This window comes from Cetorhinus maximus, chromosome 17 (genome assembly GCF_964194155.1).
Source record: "Cetorhinus maximus chromosome 17, sCetMax3.hap1.1, whole genome shotgun sequence".
In the NCBI taxonomy this organism is placed as follows: Eukaryota; Metazoa; Chordata; class Chondrichthyes; order Lamniformes; family Cetorhinidae; genus Cetorhinus; species Cetorhinus maximus.
Window position 1 is genome coordinate 14,267,380 of NC_135895.1, and position 21,364 is coordinate 14,288,743.

Below are 21,364 nucleotides of genomic sequence, written 5' to 3' on the forward strand. Positions count from 1 at the left end.
GGGCCCAGCATTTATTGCCCATCCCTAATTGCCCTTCAGGAGGTGGTGGTGAGCTGCCTTCTTGAACGGCTGCCGCCCATGTGGTGTGGGTACACCCACAGCGCTGTTAGGGAGGGAGTTCCAGGATTTTGACCCAGGGACAGTGAAGGAACGGCGGTATATTTCCAAGTCAGGATGGTGAGTGGCTTGGAGGGGAACTTCCAGGTGGTGGTGTTCCCATGTGTCTGCTGCTCTTGTCCTTCTAGATGGTAGCGGTCGTGGGTTTGGAAGGTGCTGTCTGAAGGGCCCTTGGTGATGCTGGGTCATTGAATTTATTCAAGGCTGAGTTAGACAGATTTTTGTTAGGCAAGGGGGTCAAAGGTGACAGGGCGCAGCCAGGAAAGTGGATTTGAGACCACAACCAGATCAGCCATGATCTTATTGAATGGTGGAGCAAGCTCAAAGGGCCAAATGGACTGCTATGTTCCTATGAAAGCATATATTGTGAGACCAAAGCACATTAAATCAAATGTTTGGCGAGTATCTTCGGAGTTTGCAGCACTTTGCAAAATAAATGGAGATACTTTAAGCAAGTAATGTGCAGCACACAATATGCTGTGAAGTATTCAACAGCACTCTTGCTTTAATAACTGCCAACATGCCTTTATCTTGGCCAATAGCTTTGAGTACCAGTTACATAGTTACCTATATTGTAACAAGATGTTGTTTACAATTGTTTTCCGCTGATTCTCTCGACTTCACGGCAGTAGTTCGCAGACTAAATTAAAATGCGCGCACATCAGACATGTTATAGTCAGATCTTAATCGGAACCCGCTTTTATCCTTACCCCACAATCTAATGAACATCCAGGCGCATTTGTCAGTGAGCGTCTGAAGCAATGATTAATTAGATTAAAACAATGGCGGGTACAGATGCCGCTGGGGTGGGAACACATTGTCCACTCCCTTGGGAACACGCCTAAGCCCTTTGATATTACCTGAAGACATAAACCCATTTAAAACCCACATCAGATCCGCATCCATCAGATTTGAACAGAATCGTGTCTTTCCATGTTCCCCACGCAGTTAGGTGAACACCCGATCTCACCATTGTCAACTATCGTTGCAAACAACGAGGCTGACTGAGTTGTGAGCTGGGTTTTAATTTTAAAAATAAATACAATCAAATGTTTTTTACGCTATTAAATAATGCATCGTCCCTATATGCTTATATCGTTTGTGATTTATTAACCGTGAATTGTTTCGCTATTTTGTAATAAAAAATATGCTTGCCTTATTTCATTGATGGGTTGCAGTCACATACATTGCGCTGCTCGACAGCAGTGCGAGATTTAGCTAGATGTAACATTGTAGATTTTGAATGGACGAGGAGAAAGAATCAATCATTTGTAAAAAAATTGCTAACGGGTACGTGCTATCAAGATTTACATATTGAAATTATCCAAATGATTGTTTATGCAGGTTCCTCCAAAACAGGCCTCAACACTTACAATCTATAAAAAAAATAACTTTGACATGTCCTGTTACAGTACTTGCGTGCTAGCTTTGCCTGACTGTACAATTTATAATCTCTCTGCATTGGCTAAAGTCAGCACCTTACAGTGCGCCTCGGCTGACTGCACCTTGCAGGGGTGGTTGAACCATGGGTTGGGGGCATCACTCAGCCGCGCTCCACCTGAAACACCGCAGTACAGGTGAAGCAGGATACCTGCCCTTGAACAAGACGGGCGACCTTCCGAGCTGGGCCTCGGGTATTTCCTGATCTCTGGAGTCTCGCCAGTATTTTCTTCCTGTGAAATAAGGGCAGGGCAGTGACAAATGGTTATCCGCAATAAGAGCCATTGTGATCTCCTCTATTGCTTTTCTCTCTCTCCTGTCGATGTCAGATTGTTTTGTTAGTTGCCAGGTCAGGAAGCAGGAAAATAAACCGTTTGAGTTTTATAATCTCACTTGCATTAAAACTGGTTAAATTGTAAACTCTCACTTTCATTAAAACTGGTTGAGTTGTATACTCTCACTTGCATTAAAACTGGTTGAGTTGTATATTCTCACTTGCATTAAAACTGGTTGAGTTGTATATTCTCACTTGCATTAAAACTGGTTGAGTTGTAAACTCTCACTTGCATTAAAACTGGTTGAGTTGTATATTCTCACTTGCATTATAACTGGTTGAGTTGTATACTCTCACTTGCATTAAAACTGGTTGAGTTGTATATTCTCACTTGCATTAAAACTGGTTGAGTTGTATACTCTCACTCGCATTAAAACTGGTTGAGTTGTATATTCTCACTTGCATTAAAACTGGTTGAGTTGTATATTCTCACTTGCATTATAACTGGTTGAGTTGTATACTCTCACTTGCATTAAAACTGGTTGAGTTGTATATTCTCACTTGCATTAAAACTGGTTGAGTTGTATACTCTCACTTGCATTAAAACTGGTTGAGTTGTATATTCTCACTTGCATTAAAACTGGTTGAGTTGTATACTCTCACTTGCATTAAAACTGGTTGAGTTGTAAACTCTCACTTGCATTAAAACTGGTTCGTTTTACAGCTTCAATAAGATTGCAGTTTTAGGCCCAGGCATAATATGGCGAGAAATCTGTTGAGAGCAATGTGTGCTAACACCAAAACCTGGCTACTCAGAGTCTTGAATGGTTCAAAGGTAATTTGTTTGGGACGTACCTCCGTGTAGGGGCCCAATTATAAAGAATGAGCATGTGGCCCATGGCATTTCTGGGTATCACGGATCATGGTTGTAGCGTTCAGTTGCTGAGATGGAGCTGTGGGGTACCCGGCCTCTCCCTTTAAACTCTGGCCTGGGAGGGAAGGAAGGTGATCTGCCTGTGGTGTGTTACAGTGCACCCAGGGAGGCCGACTTGCCGTGGCAACATGCATTTGGGCTGAGAAGAGGAGAGGTTACTCCACTCCAAGGGCTGAGAATCGTTGGAATTCTCTACCCCAGAGAATTGTGGATGCTCCATCATTGAATACATTTAAGGCTGGGACAGACAGATTTTGGGTCTCTCGGGGGATTAAGGGATATGAGGAGCCGTCAGGAAAATGGAGTTGAAGCTCTAGATTTAATTGTATTGAATGGTGGAGCAGGCTCCACTGGCCATATGGTCTCCTCCGATTTCTTGAGCTATGATAGAGGAATCAACGTGCTTTCCATCACATAGCTGACCAGGAATCTTTCCCACTCGTACCAACTGCCATTGGTGGGTGTTGAAAGGATTTACAACTTGATACTCAATCTGTTCAATTGGGTTAAAGAACGCACCTTCCTTGGCTATTAAGTCCTGGGATAGGCCTCGAACCTGGAGCGTCTGGCTCTGAGGTACGAACGCTACCCACTGCGCTATAGAACCTCTCGAAGGTAAGCCTGATAGGTAAAATTCCTAAGGCCTTAATTTCTGGCTGTAGGCTAAAAGAAGCATCGTTGGGTCTCTGACAGACAGCATTAAAAAAAGAATGTACCCATGAGGATGCTGAGGAATGGAATACTTTACATTTCGTCCAGTTCACTGTCAGCCGAACGCACGAGTAGGTGCAAACTAAAGTTTCTATTACTGTACCCTTAACAATGTCCCTCAGTACCAACCGAAGAATGACATCAGTGTGGCATTTCTCACACCAGTCAGCTTTGGGCCTGCTTTGAGTTAAATTGCCAACTGGTGTCGAATCAGGAGCAAAACTGGTGTCGAATCAGGAGCAAAACTGGTGTCGAATCAGGAGCAGCTTTGTACAAAGCCATATACTCGAGGGCGCGTATAACCAGCAAGGAAATTAAATTCTTATCCCTTCACTCTTGTCTCGATTTAAACTCAAGAGGTGAAAAGCCAATCACGGTTTTATAACCAAAGATTGGCACTTTCAAGTGTGGCGTCAGCGTTGTAGCAGATACACACTAGATGCAAGACTTTCAGATAAAACAATAGTTAAATCTATGCAGCACAAAAATCTATATGTGCAATCAATGGAAACTTTTAAATCTAAACAATAAAACTGGTAATAGAGAGTCAAACTTCGAATGAAGTAACAAATAGTACGAGGAAGGTTACAGCGCGCACAACAATGGAGCAGTGGGTAGAGGGAAATTGTTCCGAGGTTAGTATCAGGTTATCGATAACATTATGTATCAGTATTAACTTTAATTGCTACTATAAACACTGCACATTTTGATGTTTCTGATTTATTAATTGATATGTAACTCCTATCTTCATTCTAAAACCTAATAGAGCTCCTGTGATATTGCTCACGGTATGTCAGAGAATTAGCACAAATGTGACTTTGGAAATATGACAAAAAGTGTGACATTGTACGAATTGTGCACTATACACAAGACGTTCAAGTCATTGAATTTCATAATTGACATTACAGAGCTTCATTCACTGGTCTGCATCAATTCATTCACCTAGCTGTCACAGATTACTTATGTCATGTCCAATCGTCAGCAGTTTCAGCGGCACCCATCCTGTCCTCGATGTCACATTTTCCTCTCTCCTCTCCTAGGAGAGGTAAGGTTTCTAAGGTTTCTACATTCTGTGATGTTTCCAGTTGTCCCAGTGCATCTTTGGCCAGTCTTCACATGCACGTCTAGGAAGTGAGTGGTAGCAGACTACTCAACTGTGGAGGGCATCACAGCACAGCCAGACATCTCACCCGAAATCCACACCCCACCCACCAGACTATTGTCCAGGATAAAAATCAAGAGCATGACTACTTTTCTGACCCTTCCCCTTTCTGGACCCAGAGCGCTTGGACTAATACCAACACCCACAATTGGCTGAGGTCAGGTAACTAAGCACGGATCGAGAATCAAACATAGGACCTAATCATCTATGTCGCCTATTCATCCAGCAGGTGGTGCTTTTAACCACCAAGCCATGGGGAAAGTCATGTTAGCATGCTTCAAATTAGGAAGGGAATCAATCATATGGGCAAAACTGAATAAAATGTACTGGTGTAAATCCCCAATGTGGGTGTGGATGTGCAGTTTTTCTGCAATTTATTCTGCTCCGCGATGACAAGTATATAAAGTAGTCCTGTTGGAATATCTTGACTGTGAAACTGAAAAGATGGCAGGCAGTGACAAGGTAATATTGTGGTCACTGCTGTTTGCCTGTCCTCCTTGAAACTGGTGTGCGTCCTGATTTAGAATCTCCAGACAACTCAATCCATATCCGGACCGTGACTCTCGGCAATAGGCAGGGGTAAAAGGGTCCGTCTTGTTTACACCAGTGTGAACTTGGAACCAGGGGAAACAAATCAAAATATTTTTTGGAGAGATCGGATCCCTCCTTTTGCCTCGTGGTTCTTTAACTCGCCCTTTCCGAAGGTTGGGGTACAGCCACACAAAGGCTGACTGCCTACCCTTCAAGCCATTGTCTAAAAAGGTCACTCGTTATGCGGCAGGCCAGGTTCTGAGTGCAGTTGTCTATCTGGGCACATGGAGTTCAGAGCGCTGAATCTGAACGTTTCCATGTGCCCATACAGACTTAACTGAGTGAATGCCCTGTCTGATTTCCTTTAGTCTAACCCAATGGAATGACACCGACCCTTTTACAACTACCACAGAGTGGACATGGAACCTGGAAGCTTCCTAGTTAGCTTCCCCAATACCGTACGCGTTTGAGCAGTTGGAGGAATTCCGGGCAATGATAGCTCTGATCCAAGCAACAGCCGAGGGGAAATTAAAACCTAGAGAAAAACAAGTCTCTAATATAGAGTGTGACTTGAGCAAAGGTGAAATAGAAAACAAAGATTCTAAATAATAACTGCTCGGTGGGCTTTCTCCTGTTTAATTCACGAGCCAATTTCACACACAACAATCTGACTATTTGCCGAGTCTTTTGGACCACGCCAAATAACAGGTTAACAGACCAACTGTAGCGATCAAATGTAAATAATTCGCCAAATGGCGTCACTCGGTTTTCCTACATAGTTCAAACTTAATTTTCTTGTTAGCGTTAATCACTTTCTGTCAGTCACTGAACACCAAGTGGCCAAAGTCAGTGACAAATCCCGTTCCAATAAAGCCCTTCAGCCGTTGAATACCCTGCTTCGTTTGCTAAATATACTCTCAGCTTTGCTGGTCCTCAACCCGGACACGTGTGTGTTTGCCCTCTCTGTGTATTCAACAATCTCTTAGCGTCCAATTCTCACCGATTTACAGACTATATTTGACCCGGAAAGCTTGTGATAAGGAATGCCACACAGTGTCAGGTGAATCAAACCCGTGACACCTGAAAGACAGATGCGGTCAGTAAATAAATCGACATCCTGGATATATATATATATATATGTGTGTGAAACTCATTTCGAATGTACACACAGGCCGTTTTGGCGTTTCCTCTCCCCAAGAAAGGGGCAATTAATTGGCAGTTCCCCCCCCGGTTTCACAGTCGCACGGAACTGAGTTTGGGGATGGTGTTTGCTGCTCTCGGCTGTCATGAGTGGTAGGGATTGGATGGCTCTGTTATTCCGCTTGAATTGAACGTGAGTGGTTGGTCGGTTTACAGGCTGACGTTGCAGCCCCTGGGAGGCGTGTTACTGGATTCGCCGCTGTCACCAACACATGTAGGTGCAGCAGGGAAAAGCAATCGGCCGCGGTGAAACGCTGTGTGTGCGTGAGAGTGAGTGAGAGAGAGAGAGAGAGAAAAAAGACTCGGATCCCTCGCTCCCTCCCTCTCCAAAAACAAAAACACCTTTTTTTTCCCCAGCTTCAGTTTGGGGTTGCTTCTTCTTCCCCCCCCCCCACCCCTTTCCCCGACTGCTTCACGGAGACTTAACCCGGGAGAGGAGAGGAGAGAGAGAGGGAAAGGCGCCGAGTAAGGAGCAGCCGGGATCCGCATGTACAGAAGTTAGCAGCCGGACATATCACAGGAGGAACTTCGACATTTACCTTTCGCGACGTCAGTGAACGAAGGAGAGAGAGAGAGAGATATATAGAGAGAGAGCACATAAAGAGCTTTAGTGCTATTCACAGCCAGCGACCGATTAAAAAAGAACCTGTTAAAAGAAGGAGCGGTCTATAAGAGAGCTCGGCGCTGTGTAAAGCTGTTAAGGAGCCTGCGATTGGATTCTTTCAATTGCAATCGAATGCCAGACGTTTCTTTCAAGAGCATCGCAAATATCTGATAAGCTGTCGTTTTAAAAACACTCCACACACACACACACACAAACACACAATTACCAGACAAGCGGAGGGGAGGAGGTAAGGTTACAGCCGCGTGTGTGTTTTTAAAATTCGGTTGTTAATATATATATATATGTATGTGTGTATGTGCAGTCCTGATTTCACTCGGGAGAGGAGAAGGGAGGGTTTTGATTTTTTTTTTGCTGCAGATTGCACACTTGTCTTGCTCTGACTGGCTTGGCTGGAGGTGGCCGGTTTCGCCTTTCCCCCTTTGCTTTCCTTGTCTCGGCCATCGCAGCTCCCTTGTAATTCATTCTTTCAAAACGCAGTGAACTTATAAAAAAAATTGCAAAAAAAAAAAAATCTTTTAAAATTAAAACAGCCCCCTCCCCTCTCGACTACAGAATGAAACTTGATGAAGGGCCTAGGGTTGTGGGGGGGAGGGAACTCTTTTTATTTTTGGTGGGGGGGGGGTGAATTTTTGGCGATTTTTGTTACATTTTTCCAATTCCCCCCCCCCCCTCCAAAAAAAAATATCCTGGGTATTTGCACAATTTTTTTGGTGGTGGTGGTAAGGTGACAGAGATGTTTGCCTTCCAGTTTTCCCACTATCTTCGCGGCTCTGCATAAAGTCTGGCGTTGGTGTGTTTTTTTAAAAAAAAAGAAATTATGGGAAACCTGAAGCGATTTGAACACCATCAGGCACATGTGCAGGGCAGCTAACCACCCCCCACCCCCTCTCATCTCTCCTCCTCCTCTTCCTCTGCCTTCAATGGAGAAGCGCATTCATCTTGGAATGACACCGAAAGAGCCACAGCAACATTCAGATTACTGATCAAGGACAGATTAGATCAGACTAAACATGGGTTTTGCGTAACAGGTTAACAAGGATCTTTAATTGGGATTTTTTTTTTGTTGCTTTTTAAGAAGGTACTGGGCCCGATCTCTGATCTTCCCACCCTCCCCTCCTCTTCCCCGTCTAGTAGGAAAAAAATAATAATCCAGCAAATACAATCGTGTATGTTTGTCTTTTTTTATATATAAAAAACCAAAATCCAATCTCCCCTCCCCTCTCCCTCTCCTCTCTGGCCGCCTGTTGTTTGTTTTATTTCTCTCTTTCCTCCCGCCCAATGTAGATTCAAGGGAGTGTTGCACGTTTCTTTTTTTTATTTTGGGGGTGAAACAAAAATGGTGAACAACGGGAACTCGCAGACGCCCACGGCCGGCGTGAACCGCGCGGGCTTGGCTTGGAAAATGTGCGCCGGCTGCGGAGGCAAGATTGCCGACCGCTTCCTCCTCTACGCCATGGACAGCTACTGGCACAGCCGGTGCCTCAAGTGCTCCTGCTGCCAGGCTCAGCTCGGCGAGATCGGCACCTCCTGCTACACCAAGAGCGGCATGATCCTGTGCAGGAACGACTACATCAGGTAAATAAACGAACCAGTCGCTTCTCTCTCTCTCTCTCCCTCCCCTTCCAACTCGATGAACAGCTCCTGAGTGCTTGGGTTGTTTATAATGGGGGTGGGGGGTGGTTAGGCTTTTTTTAAGTGGGGGTGTGGGGGGGTGGGAGAGGTGGAATTCAGCAAATCTTCACATGTCTACCCAATCTCATTGACAATCCTTCAATTCTTGCTAAGAGACCGACACCTCCGCATAATATATATCTTTTTCTCTGATGTGAGGGATACACGACGCTTTTTTTTTTAAAAAAAAATCTTTTGAGAGGTCTTGTTGGGAGATAGGCTGAGGTGTGTCTTCCCTAGAAGTGATCAGTGCGGCTGCCACTCCTCCTCCTCTATTTTTTTCTAAAATTTCACATCTACTTGTGAAATAAGAATTGCGATTTAAAATGCATTCTACCAAGAGCAAGGCAACATCTTATTAAATCGGGTCAATCAATCTTCAAAGCTGTCTGCCCCAGAATGGGAATTGATTGAAAGCTGAACTGAGGTATCAGAAAGGTAAACAGTATCGCTGTATGGGGGCATTCAATTGTTTCACTTCAGTTGTGACATTTGATTGTCTTTAACGTGTTCCAGCAAAAATAATTTGACGGTCGGTTGGGGGATTTAACAGTAGGTAAATTAATAGTGCAGAGGCTTCGGTTTGTTTTGAAGTTTGATTTTTTTTTTGCAAGTGTTTGAACTACAAGCCCCGTCACCCAACATAATGCGCACACTTCTCCATTTAGTGTGACTTAGAACCTAGAAGGTCAAGGAAATTAAATGGGGTTAAAAATCCCATAAGGAAGGTGTTGCATTTTTAATTTAAAATATGTATCCGTTAGATGTGGATTGTAGGGGTGGAGGTGGAGATTCTGAACCAGTTGATGACTTTCCATAAGCATTTTTTTTTGGGGGGGGGAAGCGGTGGATCTCATTACATAGAAAATGCTGGAAGTGAGTGAGTTTGGGTATTTTACACAATACTCTAACCTTCTTCCTGCCACGTGACTCCCCCTCCAATCATTTAAATGGATGGGACTACAGAGGGGATCACATGTCAAAACTTTTTAAGGGATTAAACGTTTCATTTCTGTAAGTGTTTCTACAGGGGGAGAGAGAGAGAGATAGATAGAAAGGTTAAGTTTTTTTTTTAATAATGTTGAGCAAGTTTTCTGAGCTGAGTTAGAAGCCTCTGGAAACGCAGGACATGTTACATTAAACTCCTGTCAGGTTTCCTGGCTGCTGTGAATTTTGGTAGCAATAAGCTTGACAGACACTGAATCGCAGGGGCAAGGAAAAGCTCGATAGGGAAATAATTGAAGTGAGATTCGATGGGATTCTTTGTGTGTGTGTGTGTGTGTGTGTGTGTGTTTATAAACTGCAGATTCTCAGTGCAGTTTTTCACACACAATGAATGGTATGTCCTCGGCGGCTTTTTTAATAGATCACCGACTAATTAAGAGTTAGTCAGGATCTACACCTTTTTGGGTGTTTTTTTTAGGAGGGGGGGGGGAGGTGTTGTGGGGGTCCTGCTAATAAGCATGGGGTTCGTGGGAGAGAAACAGCTAGCTCGACCCTGAAGCTTCAGATCTCCAGATAAGCGAGCTCACTGTGAATCGGCACAATTAAAAGCTTTAATTAGTGCCAGCTCTCTTTCTCTTCCCCCTCCCTCCTCAGCCTGCCCCCCCCTCCCTTTTATTTTTTTTTAAAGAATCTAATGAGATATTACAGAGGCTCGGTTTGAGAGCTGGTCAGCAGAGGAGACTGGCGTGTCGAAAATGAATAGAACCGCCAGCCAAGAGCTAACAAACAAAACATTTAATTAAGAAAATTGGCTTTTGAGAGTAGGATTATTACCAGCTCGGGTGGCGCTTGTCTCTCTCTCTCCTTTAATTCCCAGGCACGGAAATTAAATGAAAGCTCTCTCTCTCTCTCTAGCTCCATTCTCCTCTCGTTCTGGACGTGCTAGGTAAACCTAATAGTTCGTTACTTAATATCACTTCCAACCCACTCCACCACAATGACAGCAGACGAGCCACAAGAACTATTAGTGAGCAGAGAGAGAGAGGGAAAAAAACTCTTAGTATTTCAAAAATTAATTAAATCGCATGCAATTTAAGGGGGCGTTTATCTTGATTTGTCATAACTGAATTAATTCAGGGCCTTTAATTCACTTGGGGCCATTTCTGTTACTCTGAATTAACCAAGCGTGATTTTGTTTTTTTTCCAACCATCCCCTTCCAAACACCCCCCCCCCCAAAAAAAAACCATGTCTATATTTTTGCTGTCCTTTTTATTCTTATTCTCAGCCTTTTGTCCCCCTCTCTCCCCCCACCGTGCCCTTTTTTGCAATTATGCAAAAGCACCACTTTATGTATCAATATATTCGGCTGTTATTAAAACGCTTGAAGAGTTCCATCTCATTTGGGGCTGCAGTTTGATGTTGTGATTGATTGAGTTGCCGAATTGTTGAAATATTAACGACCTCTTTGACTCGGCGTCCTAAAGAAAATTGAAACCAATTTTCTGTCGTCACAGTCGGAGGGGAAAGAAAAATTAAACCCCCTCTGCTTTAATTAGTCGGCGCTGGGGGTAGGTCTCCCCCTGTGAAGAGGTTTTTAAACAGAAAAATGGGATCATTAAAGTCCCAAGTCAGACTGATAGAGACTTAATTGAGCACCTCGGGTTCTTGAAGCTCCATCAAAGAGCAGTCAGTGAACTTGAGGAATCCCCTGTTTCGGGCTATTTACATTCGAGTCACGGAGCGCCAAAAGTGAAAAGTTGAGGATAGTGTTACACATTTGGCCATGAACAGTCTTCACAAAGCTAACCCGCTTCCCATCTGTCGAGATCTGCGGCCTTCTTAGTAATTACCGAAAAAAAAAACCCGGCAAACATCCTCTCAAATCCAGTGGGTAATCTTAGATCGAAATTGGTCCCTGGTTTTGGAAATATTATGGATGTAAGGGATACATCTGAGTTATTTTTTTTTTTAACCTCGAATCATGAGTGGAGGTTAATTCCAGATAATGGTCCCATTTTTAAATATTTGGGCCTTTCACTGGAATTTCTTTTTTTGTAAAAATCACATTGAAAGGAAATCTCTCTTCATCCCCACTCTCTTTCTCCATAACAATCCCATTGTTGTCTCCCCACTGTTGGTCTTAATGAGGGAAGGGAGCCTTTTAAGTGTTCTCTAACGGTATTCAGACACTGTATCTCGACATCAAATACAAGGTGTCTCTGATGTGTATAGAGCAGACGACAGGAGAAAAAAACACAGGCAGCTCCTAGTCCCACCTATTTTTTTTAATATTCTGCCATCCATTCCCATGGGGTGACTCCCATAAATTAGTGCTTTGCTGGGTCATCGTACAAACTGTACCTGGTGACCTTGCCGTGCATTTCTGCCAGGTTTTGACGATAATCATTTTCCCCCCCCTCCTAACATGCAGATTTTCATTAAAAAAATATCGCCACCAACGAGCCCTATTTTTTGTTCTCTGTTTTCTGTGATATATGTCCCGCACTCCAATATTGTTGAGGAGTATAACCTCACGCAGGGAGCCTCGGCCGCAACATAAGCCATTATAATTCAGCAACTAAACGTGTCGATGTGTCGTGTATCTAAACTAATTAGTTTTGAGATGGAGTTTTGATTGAACTCCCTTCAATCGATGCCGGTGCAAAATTTGTTTCTGGAGCTCCCTGTTAAAGGCTATCTCAAGCGGGCCAGCTTTGCTGCACAGTGTGTCGCCCTGTCGATAGTTTTAATAACAACTTGGAGACTATTCTCAATAACGTGGCGACAGCGAATTAGTCCATTCGACGTGACAAAGGTGCCTCTTTGCCAACACTGAAGCACCAATTGTTCAAATAATGGGGTGCCTTCGGACAAATACATCTGACAAAAAAAAGGGGGGGTAGTGTATAAGGAGAATTATCATTTTTATTTAATTTATTTATTTTCTTGCTCTGACCTCTCCCTTGGCTTGCCCACCAGATGCTTTGGTCTGGTTTCATTACATCCCAACCCACCTAGAATGCTGCACGGAGCAAGGGTGATGACAAATGGCAGCAGATCCCAGTAAATTACTTTTCTGGTCAAATCGAAATTTCATTCTGGTTGTTAGGGAACGTGGAAGGAGAGGCAGATGAAGTCATCCTGAGTTGGGCGAGACTTCTCCCATCAGCAGATAAGGAAGTCTGAACATGCGTTTCATTATACAGCAGAAGTGCCTGGGATTGAGAGAGAGAGAGAGAAATCTAGACTGTTGACATTGTGCCTGAGAAAGTTAACCCTTGCTCATTAGCTGTCCACATATGAACAGATGCGCTTACCATGGACAACTGTTGGTGTTTAGGGAATGGAAGATGATTTAAGAGAATAGGGCTCTCTCAGGCATGGTGGGGTGTAGGTGGGGGGGCGGGGGGGGGGGGGGTGGGGTAAAGGCATCAGCTGGAATAATGTCCCATAGAAGCACTTTTGGATCAAATCAGACGTTTTGGCTATTTCCTGTTACAGAAATGTTCATTTTTAGATTGGCTAACCAGATTGATGAACAATACTTTGGGGAGGGTCGAGGGCAACTACTTGCTAAATGTCTCAATCCCGCCCCAGACAGATGGTTTGGTTATAACACCATGTCGATGACAAGACATGGTGACTACACTTCCCTCAAAGCATTTTTTAGTGCTGGACTTCATAGTTTTCTTCAAACCAGTATGGCTCCTTCCGTGGGAGACTTCACTGCTCTCTACTGCAACTTCTGCAGAGATCGACTCTTCAATATTTCGGTTTAGTAGGGGTTAAAGGGCTGGCGCCATTTGATATTAACTCATCATTCTGACTGCAGTATGAACAAACGCACTTTTAAAATGTGCAAGTATTTTTTTTGGGAGGGGGGAAGGGGTTAAAAGGTGGTTAAACATGTAATGGAATTGTAAGTTCTTTAAAATGTCCAATTCTATGCCTAAAGTCATTTTACAAAGTATTGGGAGCCACAAGAAGTTTTCTCCTTTTTCCCAGTGAACTCCTACTTTCTCCTGTAAATCAATAACAATTGAACATTTCGCAGAAACCATTGAATAATGAGTGTAACGTGTACTTCTTTGTGATGCTTTTTGTCTTTAGATTGTTTGGGAACAGTGGGGCGTGCAGTGCGTGCGGACAATCTATTCCAGCCAGTGAGTTGGTCATGAGGGCACAAGGCAACGTCTATCACCTCAAGGTAATGGCATCCGTCAGTCATTAGAGGAATTTCTGAACTGTAATTAGGATGGCAACTCTCTTATCCCTGAGTCAATGTAGAACACTGCCACTGTGATCTTCACTGATTAGAAAATTATCATTCCTCCCCCACTGCCGCCCACCCTTGTTATGCATTGAGCTCTTGTATAGGATGTTGGTCATTTGAAGCACCTTCCCTTGAGTTAACTAATGCAATGTGAAGGTGTGATATGTAGAATTATTTACAGTGCATGAGCAGGCCATTCAGCCCAACGGGCATTCACGTTCCATATGAATCTCCTCCCACTCTATTTTATCTCACCCTACCAGCATAACATTCTATTCTTTCCTTCCCATTGTATTTATTTAGCTGCTTTTTAAACTGCTCACCTCAACTATTCCTCATGGTAGCAAATTCCACATTCTCATTACACTCTTTGAGCAAAGGGAGTTTTTCCTGAATTCCTTAATAGGTTTATTATTACATGCCCCCAGTTTTTGGACTCCCCATAATTGGAAGGGTCTCTAAATCTACCTTTTAAAAACCCACACTAATTTTAAAGATCTGTATTGGGTAACTCCTTAGCCTTCTCTTTTTGAGAGACGAGAACCTCAGCCATGGATTTGCATTCAGTGTTTCTGAAGGACAAGTTTACTTTAACGCGAGCGTTTGGTAACTGAAAATGACACGTTTTTTTTTCTCCTCCCCTCCCCACAGTGCTTTACCTGTGCCACTTGCCGGAATCGTCTTGTCCCTGGAGACAGGTTTCATTATATCAATGGCAGTTTATTCTGTGAACATGACAGACCCACGTCCCTTATCAATGGACATTTGAATCCACTTCAGAGCAATCCTCTACTATCTGACCAGAAGGTAAGCATTGGTCCTTTCCAACTTCTGACCCCTCTTTCCACCTGTACTCAGAAGGCCAGGGCGGGGGTGGAGGGAGGAAGGAGGTGGGGTCGTGGGGGTGCAGGTGGGTGGTCATCTGTCGTACTGCTTTGAATATCTTTTATCGGCTTTGTGCAGAACAGCTCATTAGGATCTCAAGCACAAAGTCTAACATGTTATTTAATGTTCCATATTAAGATAGTCGCATGTAACATGTCAAACCCAGCACTAAATAGAATGCAGTTTGCTACTTTAATTATAATGACCAGGTTGTCGAAGTGGAGACATCCACTTTGATGTTACGCTGTGTGGTCTGACTTCTCTGTGACATTGACATGATGTTGTGGGATGCTTCAGCAAGGTCATTCCATGTGTACCAGCTTGTCGCCTTGTGTTTTGTTGTAGCTGAGCTTTTGATTTAAAGAATAGTATCTGGGTTGGCACAGGCTTCTGTATGCGCGCTCCTCCCCCAAATAATAAATATTAAAAATCAGCTTTATTGGGAAAGATAGAAACTCAAACTGTTTCGCCCTACTCGTGGGTGGATCTCATTGACATATGTTTGAACCTGACACAGTAAATGTTTAGTGTAAATGCTTCCAAGCTTTTAACACTTCACTGCCCATTACTTTGTCTACTTTATATTCTGAAAGCCACAATGACTTAGAGAAGGAAGAACAGTTTAGCCAGAAATGAGAACTATTGGGAGATGATATGGGGTTGGGATTGAGGTGTGGTGGATTTGATGTGGGGTGGGCGGTGGTGGTGGGCACGGTGGTGTGTAGTGGGGGAAGGAGGGTTCAGATTTGGTGGGAGGGGTGGGGGGATGAGGTGCGGTATTGCTGCTAGTAGTCATACTTACCTAGTGGCTTCAGCCTCTTCTGCGACTCTAACACTAGCCTCCAGTTGGAAGTACTTGTTCCAGACTCAACAAAATGTAAAAAGTGCTGCTCCATGTTGTTCCTTATTGACCTGCATTTCTTTCATGATCTGAATAACGCACTAGATAGACTTAAAATTTAATTAAATATGCAAATGTTTCATATTTTCCACAGTGACTTGTTTTTCATTATGGAGAGGAATATCATTTACTTGAGGTTTAGCAGTCTTGATTTAGAGCAAGTAATGGTGTACATTATGTAATCTATTCTGCAGCAATCTTTTCCCCTCTTTCAGGCACTGTGACTGGCCCTGCACCCAGTGTCCCTTTATCTACCAGTTTGCAGGACTGACTTTTTACCCTTGTGTCCTTAGTATCAGTCTGTAGAAATGACCCTTTACCCAGTGTCTTTTTACCCAGTCTTCACTACCCTGTGTGCCAGCTCCTCATTTAGTCTCTTGACCTCTTCTAGTTCACATAGCTATTGGATAAATGATTTGAGTGGAAAGACTGTGCAACAAAATTAAAGCTTTTATGGGTTTGTGTGCAAATTGGCTAGGATGCTATACTAAGGCCAAAAAAATACTCCCCATTGGATTATATGTATCCAGAAGGTTCTGTGTCCAGCACATTGACTTTCACCAGCCTAGACTTTTGTGGAGATCCTGGGTGAAGTATTTGGTCCGGCCACTTGTGCCAGGCAGGCCAAGGATGGTTTAAAGCCAGTTTGACTTTGGAATGAGTGTGCTGGTCACTTAGTAACGCTGTGTCCATATAAATAGGGCAGCACACTAGCTAATGTGACTTGACTAGTTACATCTGTCTCCAGTTTTAGGCATGTTTTCAAATGTTTTTTCTTCCCCCGGAACCCCCCCCCACCCCGTATAGATATGTGGCTATGTGTATACTTAAACACGAGTTATAATGGAATACTTTAGTGTATATGAGAAACCATGGCGTCTTAAATCTTGGCCTATTCAAAAGAGTGTGAGCCGAGTTTAAAGATTTATGTTGTTATGTGTTCAGCAAGGAAAGTAAGTAGCCAAAGGCTAGTGTGTGGTGAGGTTCATTCCCTCCTTATAAAGCACCAAATGGAGATGCTTACACTGTTCCACCCTCTGCATAATGTGTTTCTCTTTCACACTGTGCGTTCTACATAAATAAATGCTGTGGGAATCTGACAGGAACAGGATGTAGACAGAAGGTTGCCCCTTAATCAATGACCATGGCTCAGGAAAGAATTAATGCTCTTTTAGCCGATTGAGGCATTGGGACCTGTTTGAGATCTGGTGCGACACTGGCCTGGATTTGTTTGGGATCTGGTTAGGGCCTCGCCTGATCCACTATGGTCCTGCTTCCTGCACTGCCACCAGTCTTTCAAATGGCCCGGTCTCTCTCTCCTGCAGACATCCTGCAGACATGTGGAAGTGTGCACTCGTTGTGCAAGTGGCCAGTGAGATTCAGCAATGCCAGAAGGGTTAATTGTGTGGAATTTTAACAAGTGTTAAACAGATGTGCTTTTTCTTCGAAACAGCAGAGTAATGTCAACAATTCTGCACCAAATTCAGCCTTGCCTTTTAAATGCACTTTCCCCCCCATCAACCAGTTTTAACCTTTTTTACACTATGGGAAGTTTAAGAAAAATAGCAGTTACCCCCAGTTAGGCAGTTCCCAACCCCAACCCCCCACTTCTTTGTTAATGAACAAGACACTACTTGCTCTGGTAGACAAAGGATTGCCAAGGACAGAAACAGTGCCTGATAAGTTTTTTTAAAAAAATAAAATGCGAAACATTTCCATTAAAACAGCATAATTGGTGTTGTCTCTGTCGATAGGGGCCAACATTTGATGTTCATTTATTAAATAGGCGCTAGGCTGCTTCCTAATCTCTTTGTTCAAGACAGACAAATTACCTTTCTCACACTGTGGTCAAACTCAGGGGAATTAAAGCTCAATGCCTCAGCTAGTTTAATTAGCCTGCAAGTGGGGGGTTGCAAATTACTAATGCACCTCAGGCTTTTAGTGGCTTGATGAGAGGGTAAAAAAGAAATGCACTAAACTGATAAAAGTTTTAGCTGGTGAGAAGTCAAGAAAATGGAACTTTTATAAAAAAAATTAATTGAATTGTTAACTCATTGGATGCGTCGACTCCTGTATTGTATGGAAAGCAAGTATTTCTCCTAACAATTGCAGCACTGTGTTCGTCTAACCATTTCAGTATTGCACTCAGAAAAAACTTTGTGGCGAGAAATTGTTTGTTGTTGAAATGGTGCAACATGGTTACAATATCTGTGCCTTTTATCTCCGCCCCATTGTAAATGATTGCAGACTGTGGTTTCAATAATGGTGTGCAGTGTTTTAAATCCAGTCAGTATCTAGTTCCTTTCTCTTTTCTCGGGAAATCAGAGTAAGGCTTCCATTTTGTAGTTATCTTCATCCATTTGGTAGATATCTTTAGCCAATGTTTTTTTTAAGGGAAAAAAAAGTCAAATCCATCCATTTTATTTAACATACATCAGCTGATTTAGCATTGAACGATTTGAGTAATGTAAAATCTAAATACGTTTAGTCTGAAGCTGACAGCTGCCCTGAATAAATGTTATGAGCCTGAATGTTATGTTCTGGCTGTAACTCCAAAAATCTAGTTGAAAGCTGGATTAATGTAATGGAGATGTTTATTTCGATATATAGCACATCTCTGCTGCACTGTTTTTGAGTGAAACGAGCCTTTCTAGTTCAAGCAGAGCGCTCCGGAAGATTTAAAAAAAACAATGACATGAAAAGCAAAAAAAAAATTAGAAGCACACAACGTGTTAATGGGAAAGATATATATATTTCATCCGAATTCTTCTTGAGTAGAATGGGGTGAGTGGGCGGCGGTGGGGAGAGGGGTTTGATTATGACGCACTTCTCTCCATGGCCTGACCTGACCTTTATCACCGTTTTCATCTGCAGGTTTGCTGAGATGGTTTAGAGCAGTGCAGAAAGCGTGCCTTCATCTTTTCGATCTGGCTCATCACAGGTGGACCCCACTTTGTTCCAGTAGACAGTCATGTTTTTTGGCTGGTTTCAATGCCAGGTACACGACGACATTGCACACTTATATACCCTTGCTAGTTTGCTCTCACCAAGCTGTTCTTGCATTAAAAGTGACTTGAGGACAACGGATTATGGACTCCGTAAACCCGGGCTAATGAGACTGCTCAGAAAAGGGGTGGGGAGACAAAAATACAAATGGCCCATTGGAGGACATCTGGAATAATGACAAATTAAAGTAATTACTGGAGGTTTTGAAACGTGCTTTGTACCTACATTAATAATTAGCAAGGCACCAGCCTCGGGTTTCCCCCCTCCCCCAAACCCCCCCACTCGTATTCTATTTTCTTTACAACATCCTTGCAAAAAAAATTGTGTTGGCTCTTTGTATTTCTAAGTGTTGTAAGGACAATGTGTTTATTGCTATTATTATTAATAAAGAGGCGGCAATGGGAGAAAAATCCAGTGATTTTGTGGTAGTTCTCTATCATATAAACACTTTTAGTGGTTCTCTGTACAATAACATGTATGTATGCATGTATGTGATTTGTCAAATGTTGCTTCTCCCCCAGCAGAAACATCCCAGCTTTCTAGTATCTAATGTAGGACTTTAAGAATGGAAATTTTATTTGTGATATTTTCAAAAAAAAACATTTGCTCTAGTATGGTGTATTTAAATAATAAAAAGCTTGAACTGGGGAAAGATGAGTTGTGTGTGTTCTTAAATAGACTTAAATAAGCACCACAAACTCCAGTTCCATTTCCAGTAAATCTGGTAGAAATAGGTTTGTTTTAATGCCAACTTTTAATGTGTTCTGTCTATTTAGCATTGGCTACAACGGGGTGGGGGGGGGAAAGCCTTATGTACTTTAGATTATAGACCTATTACGTTACAAATGTCATTCATGCTCAGATAATCCATATGCATGCAGTAAAGAAGCGTCTTTGATCTGCTTATAGTGGTGGGGGAGGAGAGGGGTGTACGGGTGAGTGGTAATGTATCTGAAAACCTTAAATCTAAACTAGAGAATCGTAAATCACTGGCTTCAGACATGTTTGTAAGTATTTAGCACCAGAGGTTTTTGCTAGCAATGGGATTAATGAACTTTCATTGGAAAGAGCTAGAAGTTGGGGAAAACTGTGTCACTTTTCTGTGCTGCGCACGGAGAAGCTGCTCAGACCTGCTTTCTGTCATTGAAATGCATGTCCTGATATGTTAATGCAAGGTTTTCACCCAGAACAAACAAGGGAAGGAGCACAACATTCTATAAATCAGGACGGCACTGAGTCCCAGTTTAAAAAGCCATTAAATGAGGTCAGGAATTGACAGAAATGACATTTTTTTGTCTCTGGTTGCATTTCATCTTAAGTGATAGTTGCACTGCATCAATATGGGAGAGCTCATGACATTTATCGTGGGACACTGTTTAAAAAGGCAGCATTTGCCTTTTGCTTTTGGAAGCTTTTCACACATACTCCCACAGTCTCTCTCTTATTTTCTTAAAAAGCACCTGGTTATCCTTTTTGAAATTATGCAACTGGATCATGCTGACTTTTATTTTCAAGGTTTTAAGATCTGTTACAAGCTAACTGTGATGATGGATTCTGAGGTTGGGCTTACACATAAGCTGAAAACTCTTGGTTTATCTAGATTTCCAAGAAGTGTTAAGGGGCAGGGTATTACTGATGGCAAAAGTTGAGCCCCAAAGTCACTAAGATTTTTCAGCATAAATGGCATTCGATCAATGTACAGTACATTACAGTTGGTCCTTTTAAAAGTGCACTTTACAAAGCATTGGTGCAATCTGGAGGTGGTGATTTTTGTGGGTGTGCAGGAGAAGGAAAATAGAATACGGGTTTTAACAACTGGTAATAGCTTTGACCAAAATAAAAAGGGTCTGTATTTTCAGTGGTCTGATAGCTTATGGTGTAAAGACTCATGTAAAGAATTGCAATCTGAGTAAATCCTTCAGCTGATTTGGTTCTACTCGCTGGAATTTGCTCCCTGAAACCTTTCAAAACCTGTTTCTTTAGTTACTACTACTTCTAACCATTGGTTCAGTTTCCATTCTGAAGTGCCTTAGGGCATTTACTACATTAGAGGTGCTGCCTTTGTTATTATTCTCTCTCTTTTAGAGACACTCTTTAAAACCTATATCTTCGACCAAGCATTTGGCCACCTGTTCTAATATCTCCTGGATGTAGCTTGGTGCCAAATTTTGATTTGTAACATTCCTGTGAAGTGCATTGGGAACTTTTACGACATTAAAGGTGTTATATAAATGTAATTGTTATTCACACTGATGCCCCCCTCCACCTGCCCCCCAAACTTAATGTGTTTTTATTTATTTTTTTTTAATGCTTTTATTTTCTGACAAGTTGAATGGTAGCATAGTGGTCATGTTACTGGGTTAGTAATCCCGAGGCCTGGACTAATGATCCAGAGATCTGAGTTCAAATCCCACCATGGTAGCTGGGGGAATCCAAATGCAGTTAAATATAATAGTATCAATAATGGGGACAATGTGACCACTGAATTGTCATTCTAAAAAAAAAACCCATCTGGTTCACTAGTATTCTTGAGGGAAGGAAAACTGCTGCCCTTGCCCTCTGACATATATCTGATTCCAGACCCACAGCAATGTGGTTGACTGCCCTCTTAAATGACCTGACAGGCCACTCATTGTCAAGAAGGTAGCTCACCACTACCTACTGGAGGGCAGTTAGCGATGGGCAATA

At 42.7% G+C, this 21,364-nt stretch overlaps 1 protein-coding gene across 2 annotated transcripts in view; it reads left to right on the forward strand.

Annotated features, from left to right (window-relative positions):
• LOC144692192 (LIM domain transcription factor LMO4.2) overlaps positions 1–19,328 on the forward strand; it is a 28,272-nt gene extending 8,944 nt beyond the window's left edge. Inside the window, exons 1-5 of one of the 2 annotated variants that reach the window (XM_078560745.1) lie at positions 6,590–7,220; positions 8,279–8,569; positions 13,722–13,818; positions 14,536–14,691; positions 18,545–19,328. In XM_078560745.1, the coding sequence (XP_078416871.1) occupies positions 8,331–8,569; positions 13,722–13,818; positions 14,536–14,691; positions 18,545–18,553 (501 nt within the window). In that variant the 5' untranslated portion in view covers positions 6,590–7,220; positions 8,279–8,330 and the 3' untranslated portion in view covers positions 18,554–19,328. Of the gene's footprint in view, positions 1–6,589; positions 7,221–8,278; positions 8,570–13,721; positions 13,819–14,535; positions 14,692–18,544 lie in introns of those variants that run through there. The other variant, XM_078560746.1, reaches the window with a different exon arrangement.
• Positions 19,329–21,364: the final 2,036 nt, after the last annotated feature.